The 18,809-nt window shown below is 46.2% G+C and overlaps 1 protein-coding gene across 3 annotated transcripts in view; it reads left to right on the top strand.

Moving 5' to 3' along the window:
• RUNX1 (RUNX family transcription factor 1) overlaps positions 1-18,809 on the top strand; it is a 228,986-nt gene that overhangs the window by 136,942 nt on the left and 73,235 nt on the right. For 2 of the 3 annotated variants that reach the window (XM_039857650.1, XM_039857649.1), the window contains exons 4-5: positions 4,886-5,139; positions 11,195-11,351. In XM_039857650.1, coding sequence (XP_039713584.1) covers positions 4,886-5,139; positions 11,195-11,351 — 411 coding nt within the window. Of the gene's footprint in view, positions 1-3,167; positions 5,140-11,194; positions 11,352-18,809 lie in introns of those variants that run through there. The other variant, XR_005651692.1, reaches the window with a different exon arrangement.

The raw sequence follows: 18,809 nt of genomic DNA, 5'->3' as shown, positions 1-18,809 counted from the left end.
TAGAATTCTTTCAGAAATATTAAATTTTTAGAAATGTTATTCTTGGAATAGATTTCTCGTGGAAGGGAATTTTGATTTTAAGAAAAACGGTTGAGATTCTAAATTCCATCTTTATGCCTATTTTATTTTCGAGAGGGTTTCGAAAAAGGAAAAATGTAGAATAGTTATTTTCTGAGACGACCTACAGTTTTATATTGACCTAAAGTTGTAGAAGAAAAACGTCAATGAGCTGTCATTATTTTCCAAGGAAATTGTTATTTTTCCTTCAACTAACCAAATACCACTTTTAAAATTCACTGTGAAAACTTACATTCCATCCCTGTTATGAGCCTTTTTGAAAGTTCCCTCATGCAGCAAATTGGGAAGAATCTGTCATATAGCATCCGCCCAACACATCGCTTCGTGTTTTTTGTTTTTGATTTTTTTGTTTTTGTATTAAGAGGAAGAGGAAGGAAAAGTCTATGCTGCCGCTGAAATTATTGGTCTTGGTGGAAAGGCATTCATTTCGTACACGATGTTACTGAACTTTAGTAGCTCGGTATAAAGCCCTTCACACCAAGGGGTTCCCGGTGTCCCCTAGTTAAGTCCCACGCTACCTGCTTTCCATTCATTTTAGGCGCCCGAGAAGGAAGGCGCCCTTTTTGTGTGTTTGTTTCTGGTTTGCAAGTGTGCCCCGCCGAGCGCAGTTGGAGCCAGCGCGGGTCCGGGAGCCCAAAATGCCCTGCGGCCCGGTTTAGAATAAATCAGCAAAAACTTTCCTTGCTATTATCGTCCTCGTCGGCGTTCGATTTCGGGATTTGTTGGTTGAGACTCAGCTAAGCAGAGCCCACGGTGCTGCCCTTGAAAGTCTGCACTTGGTGCATCTATCGCTGTACCTCTCTGCTTACTAAGGAAGGGAACTTGACTCCCGCCGGGAGACTGCCGCGGAGCCCGCCCCGCAGCCCCTCGCAAGGTTTAGGGTTTCCAACCGCCCGAGCCCCAGAGGAGCCTTCTCCGACCTTTCCGAGGCGAGGATGCCCCAGTCCCTCCCGAGTCCAGAACCCATTTTCACCTCCGCCGCACCCCGCGCCACCGGGGAGGTCCCGGGGGATGCACTTGGCGCCGACTCCGCATTTGGGCGGAGGCGCTAGGGTTTCACTGGCCCCGAACTCGCCTCCAGAACCCGCAGGGCCGAGCCCGGGCAGGGGGGCGGCAGCCAGGTTTGGTGACAGTGCAATATTTAAAATACTGCACTCCGCTAACGTGGAGAGCAGATGTTTGGAAATGAGGCTTCTTCAAAATCAATTTTAAATAAAAATACAAAAGAGTTTTCTATCTGGGACCCCAGACCCAGAAAAACAAAATGCAGCTGCGTACTGGCAGTTCCCGGAGCGTCCCGGGGTTCCCCAAAAGGAGCGAGGGAATGGGCCCCCCTGGGGAGAAGCGCGGAAGGCAGCAGGGCGCCCGGACGCCTGGAGCATCGACGGCCCGGGGCGGGCAGGCCGCGGTGCACGGGCAAAGGGGTTTCTGGAAGGAACCCCGACGCGGGCCCGTTGGGACCCCTGCCCGAGGATGCCTGAGCCACTAGCTCCGCTGCTCAGCCGCGGAGGCAGCGGGGACGGGACGCGGCTGCTCAGGATGACTCGAGCGGCCGTTTCCTGTCATTTCTCCCCATACTGAAGTTCTTAGAAGAGCGACCCAAAGGCCGCGAGGAGGGCGGGCAGCGGAACTCGGCGCCGTCGGGGGCGTTCCTGGGCGCGCTGCGCCGCCGCCCGGGGCGCCGAGCGAGGGCGGCTGCTGCCCCCTGGCGTCCGGCCTCCGTCCGCGTCCAGCTCCGGCCGCGCGGTGCAGTCCGCCTGGCCTCGCAGGTCCTGGGGCAAGGGAAGCAGCCGGGGCGCCCGCCACGCCCCTGCCTCCGTTAGGCCGCAGCAGCCGGGCTCGAGGAGAGTCCCGCACGGCAGCGGCCACCTAGGACCCCAGCCGCGCGTCGGCCGCGGAGGAAGGAGGCGGCGGGCGGGAGGGGCCCAGCGGGGGGCGCGTGAGGGCTCGAGGGAGCAGAATTTGAGTTTAAGTTGGGTGCTCCATGTGAGGAGACAGTGGGTGAGCGCCCCCCCCGGGAGGATGAGGGACCCCGCGACGTTGGAGGGAACTCCCGGCGCGGGGACAATGCGCCAGGGCGGGGCTCCTGTAAGCCCCGCGCAAAAGCCCGCGGCGCCGCGGGGATGGCAGCCCAGGGAAGTTCCCGCCCGTGCGCAAAGCCGGGCTGGTTCGGCGCCGGTGGCCTCTCGCGCGCGCAGGGGCGGGGAGAGAAGTCAGGGCCGTTTCCGGGGAGCTGGAGGTGGGTGTGGGGCTCGAGCGACCGGCCGGCGGGGGAGCCGCTGCAGCGAGGACAGGGAGTGAGCCCAGCGGATGCTTTCAACTTTAGTCGCACGTTCTCTGGGGGTCTCGTGACTTAGAACCCGCTTGGCTGGCCGCTAAGCACGCTCGGCCGGAGTGAGGCGCGCTGCGTAATTAAGGCGCAGCCCAGACACGGCGAATAACACCAATTAAAGAAAACAAGCCAAGAGAGAAAACTAAAAACACAAAAACTATGTTGTGGAGACCGAGAACCGTCTGGCCTCATTAAATGAATCAGCGCCACTCCGCTGCCAAGCGAGGCTTGGGGCCCCGCAGAGCTGCTCTCCCGCCGGGCCCTGGGCCCTCCGTCCCCATCGCGGCGGCATCGCACCCACGCCGGGGAAGCGGAGGCTCAGCCGTGGGCGGCCGCCTGGGAGCTCCGGCCCAGGCTCCGGAAGCCTCGCGGCACCCAGTGCATCTCCAGGGCGCGCGGGGCGTCTCCCTCTGGCTGGTCTCCGGGCCCGAGCCGTTCCGGGCCTGAGTCCTCTCTGGGCCGGCCGGCCGCCTGCCTCTTCCTCCACTTCCTCGGTCTCCGGCCGGCGGCCGCCACCGGTGCCGCTGCGCACTGCAGTCCCGGGGCCCACGGCCGCGCAACCGCACGGGTGTGCAAAGAAAGCCGCAGGGCCGCGGTCCGCAGCGGGGCGGAGCCTCGGCGAGCGTGCGAGCCTGTGAGTGTGTGTGCGTGGATGCGGGGAGAGGCGGGTAGCCGTGGGGGCCGCGGACTCTCCACCCGGGCCGCGTACAGTAGCGCGCAGCGGCGGCGGGGGCGCGCGGGCCAATTCCAGGAGCCCGCGGCGGCGAGCCGCGCCCTGGCTGATACCGGAAAGGCCTGTGATTGGCCGGCGGCCGCCCCTATGCAAACGAGCTGAGGGAATGGAATTCCTCGGGCCGGGCTTACAGTAAAAGCACGTTCATTTCCAGGCACTCTCATTCATAGAGCCAGCGGGCGCAGGCGGGACGGGCGCCCCGCGGCCGGACCCAGCCAGGGCACCACGCTGCCCGGCCCTGCGCCGGCAGGCACCTCTTCCCGGGGCTCCTGGGGACGCTAGAAGAAAATCAACCTCCGCTGCTTCTCCTTGACCTGCGTTGGAGCTTCGATTTTTTTTTTTTTTCTTTCTCTTGAATGAACTGGTTTCTCGGCTGGATGGTTCAACTTCTCTCCTGGCCGTGAACTTTTCCCCGGTTGTTTCCTTTGACAACTGCGGGAGAAAGTGCGCTGTGCTCTGAGGCGAGCCGCGAAGTTGCCTTGCGTGGCAGTGTGCGTGGGAGTGTGTGCGTGGGTAACTCGAGCCGCGGGTTCTGTTTCCGTCTGCGCTGCGGTGCCTCCTCCCAAGGCCCGCTCCACCTGCTGCGGTTACGCGGTGATCGCGGGTACTGGCGCGACCCGGCATTTAGCCCGCCGGCGCTGGGGCGACGTTGGAAGATCGTCTCCGTCGGGCTGACTCACCGAGTCGATGTAGACAGTGGCTGGCTTCGGAAGAGTGCGTGTCTGCGTGCGTGTGACTCGGCTACTGCTCAACTCCCACCAAACCACAGGATCAGCCACAGACTTAACCAACATCCCCAAGTCCGAGTTCTCAGATGTGGAGAGCTGTACCCTGAGTGTCATCGACTTGGACTTTTTTTTTTTTTTTAAGATTAGCTTTTCTTCGAAAAGCTGAATTTTCTGAACTGAGCGTTTTGCAAGAACTTATTGAGAGACCATGCATGACAAGTATTTCTAGCCCAGCCCTTCTCCAACTACTGAAGCTGATTTTCAAGGCTACTTAAAAAAAAAAAAAAATCTGCAGCCAACATTAATGGATTTCTGTTGTGTTTAAATTCTCTACAGATTGTATTGTAAATATTTTATGAAGTAGAGCATATGTATATATATTTATATATGTGTATATATATGCATATACATTAGTAGCACGGCCTTTGGAAGTCGCAGTTCTTACTTTTGAGGACTGACTGCAGTTTTGCATAGAAGTGGCGTTGTATGTGGAAGACACTCGTGTATTTTGTGTTGTGTCGGGACTTTAGACAAAACTCACCTGGAAAAAACTGACAGGCAATTAACTACTGGAACTTCCAAATTATGTGTTTGCTGGTTCTTTTGCTCTCTGCGTAAATATTTTAGGAAGTGTATGGGAATTTTACCTCCGGGAACTTTTGTTAACAGCCAAAGATTGAACTTAAACTCTCAAAGCAAGACTCAGAAGATAGTGTCTCTTGGCGTTTGACTTTGGATTCTGGTCGCCCACTTTTTAAAGCACTAAGCTGTCGGTTGCTAGGAGCCCTGCCGGATCTGAGGCCGATCAGCATAACTGGGACTGTCCCCCTCCTGGACAGTTGGTAACTTAGTCAGCCCCCTCCCCCAACATCCCCGCAGCAATAAAGGTCCCTGAACTTGTATGTTGGTCTCTCGGGAGCTGCTCGCTGAAGATCCGCGCCCCCGTCGCCGCCTGGTAGGAGCTGTCTGCAGGGTCCTAACTCAATCGGCTTGTTGTGATGCGTATCCCCGTAGATGCCAGCACGAGCCGCCGCTTCACGCCGCCTTCCACCGCGCTGAGCCCCGGCAAGATGAGCGAGGCGCTGCCGCTGGGCGCCCCGGACGCCGGCGCCGCCCTGGCCGGCAAGCTGAGGAGTGGCGACCGCAGCATGGTGGAGGTGCTGGCCGACCACGCGGGCGAACTGGTGCGCACCGACAGCCCCAACTTCCTCTGCTCGGTGCTACCCACGCACTGGCGCTGCAACAAGACCCTGCCCATCGCTTTCAAGGTACTCGGCTCGGAGCGGGTGGCGGGAGGACAGGCAGAGGCCGGCGGAGGCCGAGGCGGTCCGGGAGGCCAGCGGCCAGGCAGGCGGGGCTGGGTTCTCGAAAGGGGCCGGCCCCTAGTCCACCCCCAGCGCTCGGGAGACTGGGGATGCTGCGTTGCCGTGGAGACCCTCGAGGGGACCCGCCTCAGCCTACCCCGGCTGCCTTCCTGGAGGGCTGGAAAAATCAGGATGCCCCCAAATACGTCGACCGAGGGCCGGTCGGGACCCTCCTGGCAGGGGTCCTTAGTTTGATTCAAAGTATGAAAAGTTCTAACCCGTCAGGGAAGAGCCTGTCTGCTCCTATGCTTCACTCCCCCACCTCTGGCTTAGCACCCAAATCATTCTGCCTCCCTTCAATGGAGCATCAGGAAATAAAATCGAAATAATGTCATACCTTCGGGTCAGTGAAAACAGACTGACAAGGAAAACTGTCAGAGCTTCCCACCCCCACCCGGTCTTTAACAGCTCCATAGGCATCAGCATGTCCAAAGTCCAGTGCGGGCGTAGTTAAGTTTGCAAAAGTTTTCTGAAGAGTTTTTGCAAGCTTCTAGCCTGCTCTTGCCAAAAGCCGCAAGTAGCGAATCCTGTTTCTTTTCCTGGAACCCTGCTGAACGTTATCGCCGGCTCACCTAGTTTAAGCCCAGCCCGGGGCAGCGAAAGGTGACGAGGCTGTCTTTCCTAAACCGGGGGTCTAAACCGCCCGCATTGCTGTTTGAAGAGGGGGCCGCGTGGACCAGCTCCAGCGGAGCAGCTCAAAGAGGTCTTCTTCATTCGCCTTCACCCCTCATCTTGCCCCAGCTTTGAGCTGCCTTTAAAGACCTTGGCCTTCAACGGGGATATATAAACAACCCCGGGCGTTTTTTAAACAACCACCCCACTACGCTGGCAGCAGACAGCAGACATTTAATTTCGGCGGTGGGGATTCCGTCCTTCGGTCCTGGGTGGGTTTAAGAAGGGTCGGCTTCTTAAGTACGATCAGCATAGTCATTTCCCGTTCATTTAAAGGGCTAAGCCAGGCAGGTGAAAATAAAAACCTAAAGATCGGCTATTCTTTTGTTGTTGTTGTTGTTGTTGTTTTGAATCTGGTTAAATAATTGTCTCCTTTAAGGGGAGATTAATTTAGTGTAAGCTTTTTATGGTTCCAGGCCTCAGTTCTCAGTTGGAACTTGCTCTAGTTACAATGAATAATGTTCACTCTTTTTTAAAGGAGTCGTGTTCTTTATTTTTAAGCTTTATGCACCTTCCAAACTTCAATGATGATTTCTAAAACAAAACAAAATGTGCAGTTGGCTACGACTCTAGAAGTGCCTTCTGTTCCTCTCGGGTTTCTGAAAGCAAGAGTTTTTTTGGGGGTGGAAATAAGGATAAGGTGGGCCAGCCACTGGATCTGTCTCTTCCCTTCCTCTATTTATGTAGATTTGGGTTGGAACCCATCTCAATTTTAAATCATTCTAATCCTTTTACATAAACAGACTCAGCCTGCTGAAAGCACTGAGTCCCCTCACTGAGAGGGGACCTGACATCACTGGGCCCTGGAGTCAGTTTCAGATAAGAGCAGAGGGAAGGAGGCAGGCCGATAATCAACCAAAAGGTCATTTACACTCTGGGTGCCCCAGACGCCACACCAAGGGACTGAGTTCTAAGGGATCTGAGGCTTCCTTTGGGGTAATCAGGAGCTCTTCTGCATCTACCCTCCTCTGCCAGGAAACTCATACCCCAAAACACTACTAAGTGGTTAATAAGGAATCTTCAAGATTGAAGCAATGTAGTTTCTTAAGCCACCAGATAAAACTTTATTTTCTTCTAAAAGAATCTTTAAAAACCGTATAAATTGGTCTTAGGAAACATCGGGGAATTCTTTTTAGCAGACATCTTAATAGCCGTAGAGATTTCCTTTGAAAAATGACTTTCGACTATTTGCTCTATTTTTAAAATCTAATTTGCTTTACTGAGTGATGGTTTGTAGGCTACTAAAAGATCAAGGTTTAGATCTCTTGAAAAAAAAGTACAAGTGAGTCTTGAGAACATTTGGGGGAAAGGAAAGGACAGCAATCAGACCGCTTGATTAATATCTGTCACCACTTCATTCCCCACAAAGAGAGGCCTCTTCCTGAAGGAAACCTGCTCATTGCATAACTGAAAGAGCAGATGAAATTTTCAGGGAGGGAGTAAACAGAGAGGTTGGGGATAAAAGCAAACTAAACTTCCAACTTGACTGTGTTCAGGTTGATTCACTATCTCCCGGGCTCCATTCCGCACTGTCTGCCCACCCACCTCCCCAGCAATTTCTACAGAAATTATCACTTTAAAATTTGGATTTCAAATAAGTCTTAGACAATCTCTTTAAGAAGTTAATCGGTAAAGAATTACTGTATTCCCTTTAATAAGGAGGAAAAAATGTGAAACGATGATGAAGTCTGATATTGATGAAAAGAGCGTTTAAGTCATTCTTTAAGAAGAGTCTTCTGAAATTCTACGTGTAAATCCTCTGCTTTGATCTGTGAAACTAAAGAGAGGTTTAAAAGTACGATTTTTTTTCAAAAATAGATTTAAATCATCCTGATTGCTTATCCCGAACCCCAATCTGTACTCACCCCCTTCTCCCATGGAACACCTTCACTTTTTTAGGGCAGGAGAGATGTATATTTTACTATTCAAAAAAATCTTTAACTTGCTACATGTTACCCATTATTTACAGAAGCACCCTAAACAGCTGATTGGATGATTTAGGATATATTTTGTAACATTGTAATATTACAATTTGTTTAGGCCCTGGTACACCAGAATCCCTAGGCATAAAATAAACATGCCTTCAGCAGGTTCAGAGCCTTGGGTGCCGATAGTGATGTTCCGTTCATAAGAAAGAAATAAGTCCTGTCTCTGTCGGCGAGAGCAGGGTCCCAAGCTGTGCGTTAAATGTCATCTCGGCTGATTTCTAAGTTCCACGCCACAGCTTTCTTTGAAACACTGGAAAATTAAGGGATTTGAATTCAATGAATTGTAACTGTAATTTCAGCCTAATTAGAGCTGGTTCGAATGCCAGTTTGAACTGTGAACAGGCTAGCCAAGAGCAGTGTGGGTAGGTCCATGTATAGGAGGGTTGATATTTTGCCCAACTTCCTGATACTTTAAAAACAGAGAAGTAAAACAAAATATGAGATACCCTTTGGCCAACAAGTCCCTTCTTGCCTGTTTGGTCTGAGCTAAAATGTAAATGTTTGTGTTTCCTCACCTTTGTTTATAGCTTTTCATTCCAGTCGCTTTTTTTTTTTTCCTGTTTAAAGTTAAATTTTTTTATTGTCTTCATATTGCCTGTCAACGACAAAATCTATCGAATTAGGAGACGTGTTAGTTTTGAATTTAAAAACACTTTTTTTTGACCTAGTCTAAGTATGCTTGTTAATAATAAGATGATATACATTACATTATCTAAATAAATAGAATTTTCCTGGTTTAATATTCTTCTTACACACACACACACACACACACACACACACACACACACACACACGTACCCTCCAAGATCAATAAAGAGCCAAGTAAATGATGATTGAGCACCCAAATATCTTTGATTATTATCCTGCTGCATTTTATTTTTTAAGAAGGGAGGGATAAGAGTTAAACTCCTAATATTTGAGTCGCTAATTTCAGCGTCTACAATCCTTTCTTGTTTAGCCACCCCGATCATTTTTGCTCTCTATTTGTTTCTGCTTGGTGAAAGTCTCGTGAACTTGCCAAATTACTGCAGAAGAGTTTTGGAAAGGTGAGAGAGGCACAGGCAGGGAGCACTGTGAGAGAAGCCAGTAGGAGGAAGGTGATTTAGAGTATGTTTTGGTAGTTACAAAACAGGAGTTATTTTTTGTAACCTCTTTCCAGAGTCTGTCCCAACCATGAGTGGTTCAGGTTGATCCAGTCCCTGTGTACTTACAGAATGTTAAATTAAAATAGAGAAGCCTGGCCATCGCAGAGAGATGGGGATGAGGAAGTAAAAATATGTGTTCAAGGAGGAGGGCATTTCAACACTGAGCTAATTTTACAGAGGGAAGTGAAAATAGTGTAAAAAAAAAAAGTGGAAAAATTTTTTAAAAACTGAATTTTTAAAAGCAGAATAATAAAGCAAGCACATTTTATGGAAATAAAAAAATGGTAACAATAAATAACTGATGGGGAGATTGATTTCAGTGATGTTTTTTGAAACAAAAGGAAACTGTCATATTACTGCTCTTAATTAAATAGCAACAAACACACTTATAATGAGCACTAAATACATAATTAGAGAGTGCTTGGGGAATAAATAGCTGTGTTTTTAAATCTCCCTTATAGAAAACATGTCCAACAATTGGATGGGAAGGATTAGAAAGAAAGATAAAAGGCTAGACCTTGTTTAACAGTGCAAGTTGGCTACAATAGAGGAAGAAAACTACCTATTTTGTGAGAGTCAGTTCTCCTGGTGTGGTCTTGGGGGCTCAAGTATGTCTCCTTCTCACAGCAAGGTGGTTCATTTTCCGTGATACTCCTTAGAACCCAAGAAGTAAAGCATCACAATGAGTAAAAACAATAGACGGGTGACATGGGGAAGGGGTGATGACTAAGCCGCGACAAAGATGGGAATTTTGAGAAACACGGCTTTGCCACCATGCAAGTCGATCCTATTTACAGACAGAACAAGAGGACTAGAAATATAGGGAGTAGCAAAAAAAAAATTATGCAGCAATTATTAGGTGAAAATTGGGAAGTGGAAAACAGGGAAAGAGATATTCACTGTAGAAAGCTTTACTTTAATAACTCAAAATCGAACCCCCCCCCAAAAAAAGATTATATAATCGGGGTGAATAACACAAATTTCATTACTGATGGGGAAAAAACAATACCATAAGGAATATCAGAAGTGACAGGAACAAGCACAATTTGGGGCCTTTTGATTTGAAATTCTGTGACCACTCGATAAAATAGAAACAGTGAAACTATAGCTAATAATAACTGTCTAGATCAAGAAAATAGTTTCTAGAAGGGTCAGGTGATGAGCAAACAGGAATACTACTGCACAAAGTAGCTTCATGCCATGCTTTTCAGAGCATTTTACTTTGAAATTACTACTTTTTATTATCCGAGTATCAGAAATATTTATCTATCATTTTTTTTTTCAGTAGCACTGCTAGAAAATCCATTATTATTCAATTGCATTATAGGACTTCCTCTTCAAAGTCAGCAGGGGCGGAGAAAACCTCAATCATCTATTAGGGCGTAGTTAGCACATCTCTGGGACTCACAGACCTAAAAATGTGATGCAGTCCCACCCCTGAATTCAGAGGAGCAGATAACAGGGAGCCTCTCTCTTCCTCTGAGCTCTATTGATTTTCTAATTAGTAATAAGCAAAGGGCACGTTTCTGATTTTTTTTTCCCTTGCACATCAGAATTCACTGCTAGTGAAAATCAAGATAATAAAAGCAAGTAGGGGTTTTCAATAGATGAACTGAAAAGGGACAGTTTGTCATTCAAGAATCATCGGCAATTCATTCAGTCATAACGGTCAAATTTAATTTTAGCAGGAATAAGTTTAAACACCTAAAAGTAAAGTTGGCCCTTTTAAGCCTGTTAGTGGAAGTCTGGACAAGTTAAAGACGGGTTAGGTTATAAACTTACAAAAACAAGGCAGTCTGTTTTTCAAATATGAAGAATTGAGAAGAGATGAGTGTAGTCATGAGAAAGCATAGCTTTCCACGTCCCCGCTGTAGTTAAGTCTTGTTCCAACCGTGCCGTGTGATCTTATGTGGCTTTATTAAGTGGATGTTTTATGATTCGAAATTTATATTTAGTTACGCATAATGGAATTAAGAGTGAGTCTTCCCATCCTCAACTTCTCTGTTGTTTTGCTGAACTTATGATTTATATTCTTTTGCAACCTAAAAAGGGTCACTTAATACACATTTAATTTTAGAACAATTATTACACATAAATGCCATAAAAGTTTATGACATTCCTGATGTTCGCATTTATCCCTTGACCGGCGTGTAGGTGGTGGCTCTGGGGGATGTTCCAGATGGTACTCTGGTCACAGTGATGGCTGGCAATGATGAAAACTACTCAGCCGAACTGAGAAATGCAACCGCAGCCATGAAAAACCAAGTTGCACGATTCAATGACCTCAGGTTTGTCGGTCGGAGTGGAAGAGGTATGTATCTGTCAGAACAGAACTTGAAACACAAAGTGTTTACATGGCAACAACCCCAGATTTCAAAACTTCACGAGGTTTCTGTGGTACGATTCCTAGAAACACAGCCTTTCTTCTTGTTATTAGTGCTACATCAAGCTTTAAAAATGTATTTAAAAAATTTATTTTAAATCTTTTTTAACAGAATCTAGCTTTACATTATTGCTCTCTGATTAGGAACGTGTAAAAACATGAATTTTGAATTTCAAGGAAATCCCCCAGCTATTCACTAAAGTGCAAAAATATAAAACCTATCATCATGGAAACTATGATTCTACAACTGGGGTTCTCTCTTCGAGAATTATCACAAATCTGTTTAATGGAAGCCTTTAACTTAGGCTCCATGTGCTATCTATGACAAGTGACAGAGTTTCAAATGATCATTTCTAATCATTTTAAGGGATATATGGTATATAATTATTGTAACGTGGTTTCAAGTATGCTTACCTTTTTGTGGTAAAATATGAAGAAATAGTAGTAGTACCATTCCGGTTTCGTAAATTTGATGGCAGCATGACCTTCTTATTATATGTAATGTGGATGCCTTATTATTATTATTTGGGAGGAGGTTGGGCCCAGTTAACATTTTAAGTACTAATAATATCAAAGACTAGATTCTCCAGAGGAACCATTGCATTAGTGCAGTTCTAGTGTAGTTTTATTATTCTTTGCCCATTTTCAAAGAATGAGAGCAGAGAGAGGACTCTTGGCTCATCGTAATCTCCTCTGGTTTCCGATTATTTTCAAATATTGTGTTTTCTCCGTATCGTAAGAACCTAAGTCATATTTTATAAATAGCAGTAAGTACTAGAAATTTAATCGAAAGAAGTAGGATAGTTTGTTTTGAAGATCTCATTTTTTGTACTATGGTACTGAGTAAGCTTATGAATGAAAGTTATTTCAAGTATAATTAAAATGACAATAAATACCTAAGTAGCAGTAGATGACTCTTATATTGAAAAGAATAAAAGTACAACCAATGAACATTTAAACACAGTCATTACTCTTTATAAAGGCATTCAAAAATATCAGAAAATCTGTGTTCTCAGGGAATTCGATTAGTCAGAAAGGGAAGGGGGTAAAGACATGTTGATTTTTTTGGCTATTGCTTTTGCTCTCCTAGATGTCTGGCGCATTTTCAAAATAGAATCATAGGCGGGGAAAATTTTTTAAATGTATAACATGATTGAAAATACATGTTCAGAGTATTGTGTTAATAATAGGGTAATGCAAAGAAAATCATATCCACTTATTGAAAGCACGAGCGATGCTATAAGGTACAGAAGCATAAGCCATTAAATGGATTCACTTGTTATATGAAAGTCCCCGCCTTTCAGTAAATGGAATTCACATTATGATTCAGAGATGTGTGTTTGGAAAACATTTTGAAGGCTTCGGATGAGTAGCTGGCAGAGTGGGTGAGAAGCCAATAAAAAACAGAGGCCCCACCTCCTGGTCCATGCCTACCAGCCTAGCTAACGAGCTTAATTAGTTCTGGTAGATTTCTACTATTAGGAATTGATAGCCGAGTATCATTTGGTTGCCTTCCCAGAAAAAGTAATATTATCACAGCGTGTATCTGTGTGGGCCTATGTGTCAGGTTTTGGTTATAAAAGTTTTGGAAACGATTTGATGTCCAAGACCAGTGCCATTTCCCCATAAGAAGTTCAGCGGTGGCTTTCTGGCCATGGGCAGTGAGTCTGTGATAATAAAGAATGAGATTTTGAAGGCAGCGTACTCGGGGCTGGTCTCTGGTCTCATTGGCCATGTCTGTTTTGAGTGGGTGAGTAATAGGTGCTTGTGTTTACTTGGGTAAGAGTGAACTGTTTCCCCAAGGTGTGGATTGTTTGCATTTGGCTGCCTGATTCGTGCCAGTGTGCCCTTGCGTTTGCATAAAACCCCAAGAGTGAAATAGCTGCGACCAAGGCTGGGCTGTCGTCTGAGCCCCTGGAATGAGAACATTAATCGAAACGCCATAAATGGACTCTATCTGTTTTGAACATGAGTGATAATAAGGAATCCAAAATACAGAGACCTCAATTGAACATTGGAAACAAATACTCTTACGGTGTGTGTAATCGTTGGTCTTGAGTGACTTTTTTTGTTTTTGGTTAGTACTATGAGACAAAATGAGCTGTCAAAAGGCCTCATTTGACCGCCTCATAATTTCTCTCCATAGTCATAAAATGCAACTTGATTTTACTCTTTCAAATATAAGTGTCAACATCAAAGCCTGCCAGATATTTTTTCTTTTTCTTTTTTTTTTTTTTTTTGCATTTTGCTTCCGATTCCGAGGAGAGCAGATGATTCTCACTAATTCTGACAGCCTCGATCTTCCTCACTGAATCTTGTCCTTGAAAAGTTTCATTACGTTTTATTAAGAGATCTTGAGGCGATTTTCTGTTTCATTTTCTGGTTTTGAAAACTTGCCTGAAATCATGTCATTGGCACGGACACACCGCACAGTGGCCTAGAAGGCCCTGGCTGTTGTTGGCTCATCCAAACATTTCCATGCAATTTCACATTCTGTCAAAAGGCGCTGGTCCCATGGATTTTCAAAGGGGCCTGGGGCGCAGTTCCAAATGTAGAGTAAAAAAAGAAATTCCCTTTTCCTTTACCAGCTGTCAGTCCGTGGGGGTACTTGTAAAGCCATATAGAAATTGCCAGAAGTCGAACATGGAAGGGTTTTTCTCTGTTTTACAAAACTGATCTGTCTGAGTGCTGGCTGATGTCCAGGATCACAGCTCCTAACCTCAAGTTCAGCCTGCAACTGGGAAAACCTGCCCGTCCGGCTCCTACGGCCTTGCTGACAACACTGTCCCCTAAAAAATACTGGTGAAGGCTTCAGCAGTCTGCACCTTCTACCGTTCCTTCCCTGCCTTCCTTTTTCGCCTCGTCCGTTTTAAATCTTGTTCAGGGTGTATCTCATCCTTGGTATTTTCTCTCTTTGGTTCATTGTCCTCAAATAAAGTGACTGTTCCTTTACGATGGAAGAAGAGGTAGCAGCTCCCAGGAGACGAGAGCTTATGCTGAGAACACAGGTTGTTCTCACTTAACCACGTGTTCTGGGACTCTCCCTTCATTGCCAGAAAATGGAAGTTCGGGATCAAAAGAAACGCTCTTTGGCAAAGTTAATTAGCAGTTTACACCAGTTTACATCAGCGGTCGTGGCGGGTGCTATTGATATTTTCAGTTCTAAGGAAGTGTATCATGGCTGCAGCTGAGAGACATTCAAGAAATTTTAGCAATGGAAGCTATGAGCGCTTCCGGCCTCTTCAGACAGCTTAATCAGTTGGGAAGGAATTGATCAGTCAGGGAATACGGCTTTAGTTCATTCATTTTAGAACCAAAAAGGAAACCCACCAGACGGTGTCATCAACCACGTCGTAAATGAGGGAAGAGAATCCACCACAATGTCCTTCTAAGTTTCCTAAGAATATGATTTTTAATCTTTTGGTAACATCGTAGATAATTTTGAAAGTCCTTCAGAAGCCTTCTCCCAAAGGAAAAAAAAAAAAAGCACATGTGCGCTTTCATAGTTTCATGCGTAATTTCAGTTTCCGGGGCCACTGAGGCTCGTTTATTGGCCTTCCAGGGGTCCATGGACCCCTAAGCCAACAATCTATGAATTTGGACCTGTGCCTTGACTGTGGAGGGCTAGCCTAGTACACTGTAGATAACTGGAAACTGCATACATAAATGGACAAGTGAGGCAGACATCCTTCTCGTACCCAACGCCTTTTGGTTACACCTGTTTTTATTAAGGCCAGGACCTGGTTTATAGATTTAGGAAAGTAGATTCCATTCAGACTGTTGGTTCAGACTGTCGAAGGCCATCAGGTGTGCATGCATGTGGTTTCTGGCAAAGGAAGAGGGCCTGTTTTGTCACCGAGAGAGCAGCCTCTTCTCTAGTCACTTCCTGGCTGCAGAGCTGCGGTGCGAATTCCACAAGCAGCCCTGTGAGGCCACGTGTTCTTCGGTCTGCTAGGATGGGGTTTAATTTCTTGGTGGAGTCTGTGTTTATGCTGACCTCCCTGGCAACTTTAATCTTGCCCATTTTCAAAATAGTACCCTTTCCCAACGCCTTTACAAAATGAAATTCCTTCATTACGTTCTTGCCGTGGATGTCTTCCCAGACATAATATTTACCCGTCACAATATGGGATATTGCATATTTGTGTAATGTTTCTTACACTAAGGCATTTTCATTCTTATTTTACGTTATTTGGGGACCTGTATGGAGAGGTTGCCTTTCAGATGAGAAAGACTGTGGTTTAGATGAGGAGAAGGTACATTTAGAAAAAGATAAACTGTACTGGCATTCTAAACGAAAAGACGTGTCCTTATGGAGCAGTTATCACTGAGAAATGGTCTGAATGACTCACCGTATTATCACAGGATTCAAGTCATCCTCTTTTCCATCACAGACTCACATAACGAGCGAAGGGAAAAATCGTCTGACAACCTCAGATTGTTTCATGGATAACATTTAAGATGATAAGCTGGCAATCAGATCTCCTGGAGAGACTAGAAGGAAAAATGAGTTGTATTAAAATCGACTCTCTCATTTCCTTCTCTTTTTATCTGGTGGTGATTGATCTACATTTTAAAATAACGTATATATACGAAAATCTGTTTTCAGACTTTGGCATGGGTAAATATGGATGGAAAAAGACCCAGCCTCTGACATGCCAAGCCTCAGGCAACCCTAGCAAATAATTCTTTTAGATGGCAGGTTGAGAGCTAGTGCCCGTGATCTGAAGTAGGATTCATCTCTACAGATCGGGTTTCTCCTTCTATTTTATATTTGCCAATAAAAGAGTAACAGTGCTTTCTTAAAGCAAGTCTTTCCCCACCCCCAATCACCACCACCAGCAAGCCGTCTCTGTCCCCTTAATGCCCTGGCAGGGACCGGGGGGAAAGCATTCTTTAAAACTGCTTGTGCCTGGAATACAGTTTCACACTTTTTTTCCCTTCATGGTTTTCTTACTGATTTTATGAAGTGCCAGGCATCGCGGAGAGTATCAGACAGCTTTTTAAAATCGAGGTTATTCCTATGAACAATATTTTAGAGTTGATAGGGAGAAGCTAGACTTCTCTCCACCCACTCACCACCCCTTCCTTGTCAGATGGCTTGCGTTTGGTTGAGGCTGTTCCTTTTGGTGGGGACAGAGGACTATCAATCAGAAAGTGCCTCTGAGAGAAATAATGGTTGAGTGATTTTTAGAGCTTCCTGTTTCAGCAGCAAGCATTATAGACATAAACAGTGATCTGGCCAACGGCTGCAAGGCGCTCTGGTTCTAATAAATCAGTTTTGTATTTTCTTTCTGTGCTGGTTGGCGAGGGGCAAGAGAGGGCGGAGAGGACTGGTTATGGAAGAACATATTCTGGGTTTCCTTTTTTATTTTTTTCCCCAAGAAAAATTACTTGAAAAGAGAGATGGTGTCCTGTCTGATGACTGTTTTCTTTCTGCCGATGATTGTAAACAAGTTTCCGAGCAGTAAGGGCTGTTTATGAATAATCATATCCTGTCAGTATGGGGAGGTTCTGTGGTTTCGAAGGATCTGTTGGGCTTTTTAGCCAGTTGGATGCGTGTCTATGCATGTGTGTGTGTGTGTGTGTGTGTGTATTGTGTGTGTGTGTGTGTGCAAGAAAGAGACAGAGAGAGAGAGAGAGCTTCCACTGAGATGACTTCTTGTACCAAATTATCTTTGAGAACAAAATGCATGCTAATAACATCTTTTCATCTGAAGCCCAAATAAAGCAATAAACAGAAATTAAGTAAGAGAGCAGTGTGGACTTAACGAGCTGCCTGTGACTGCTTTCAAACGTGCCAGTTTCATCGGCTCACTCGTGGGGCGTGGGGACCGCGTCGCTGCTCATCAAGACTTGCGTGCGTTAGTGGACTTCAACAGCGCGTGTCCTCCACCGTAGGGCCAGGCGCGAGTCTCGCGGTCAGCAGAGATGTGTCCCCGTCTGCACTGAGAACGCAGCTGTCTTTCCTTTCCTTTCGGCCGTGCCGATCCAGGACCCGAGCTCGTCACCCAGTCTCTATCAGCCCACCCACGTGGGCCGCATACCCCACGTAGGAAATGAATGTTATTCTCTGAACTTTCTCATCGAGGATGTCAGGTACTCGAGGACCCATACATCATATGGCGGTGGGTGATCCCCTCAACCTCCTTCGAGAGGCTGCTGGCCTTTCTGCGGCTGGATTCAAACGCGTTTCCTCTGGTTTCCTCACTGGGGAAGGATTCATTGAGGAGACACTTAAACTGCAGTTTTTCTTAAAGAAGATGCCAGTAAACTTCCTATTTATTTTGCAACTTGGGTTAATTCCTGCTTTTACCCTGAGATTTAAGACAGTCACTAAGAATGTGTGGGAACACAAACTGAAGAACATACCACCTCCCCCGGCCTCCCGATCCCAGGAAACTCCTGGGTCTGCTTGAGGCTGGCCAGCATCCTCCCAGCAGTGTGTGGCCCTTACTGAGTCACCTTATGCAAACAAAGGAGCCTGTCCTTGGCTCATACAAAGCAATGCACAGGAATATGGGTGGTTTGAGCACAGTTGTGACCTATGTGCTTATCAGATCTTGGCAGACAGGGCAAAGAGGGATGGGCTTGTGGGAGGTGGAGAAGCTCCAGTTTGCTCAGGGCATTGGTTTTAGGGTTTTTGCAGATGTTTCTCCCTCATTCTATTTGAAGCCATTGTATGGAGTACAATCGGTATCTATCTATTTGTCTATCTATCTATCTACCTATCATATTTAATGAGGAACGGTCTAAACTCTTGTCATAATAAGGTTTTGTCTGTCTCTTTAAATAGTGTGTCTCCAGTACCTACAACACTGGGTCTTTCCAGGTGTTGTCTCTTCATCATCCTATCTGAAACCTCAGGGCAGGTATGGCCTGTATCTTGTCTATCCATCTGCTTCTCAATTTTTTTCATTTGAAAAAATTTTTAATTACAGTTGACATTCAATACGATATTACTTTCATGCGTACAGCATACTGCTTATCAGTTTCAAGGGCGGTCTCACTCGATGGTTCCCAACTGGGGTGATTTTGACACCCCAGGGGACACTTGGCAATATGTGCAGACATTTTTGGTCGTCACGATGGGTAGGTAGGGGGAATACTACTAGCATCTAGTGGGTGGAGGCCGAGGTGTCACTAAACATCCTACAGTGCACAACACAGGCCCCCACGACGAAGACCTACGCAGTCCAAAATGTCAGTCATGCCGAGGTGGAGAAACCCTGATCTAGCTCCACACGTATCAAAACAGGTTGTAAAATGTCTCTCTCATCCTAACACTTCCTTTCTCTCTACAACATTTATGAAAAACTTCTATTAAAAAGTACACACACAGTAAAAATAGAATTAGAGAGCACCCCTGAATTTTAAAGTAGTCTT

The sequence above is a fragment of the Pteropus medius genome, unplaced genomic scaffold (assembly GCF_902729225.1).
Source record: "Pteropus medius unplaced genomic scaffold, Ma_sr-lr_union100, whole genome shotgun sequence".
Classification (NCBI taxonomy): domain Eukaryota; kingdom Metazoa; phylum Chordata; class Mammalia; order Chiroptera; family Pteropodidae; genus Pteropus; species Pteropus medius.
This window is presented reverse-complemented; position numbering and strand designations above follow the sequence as displayed.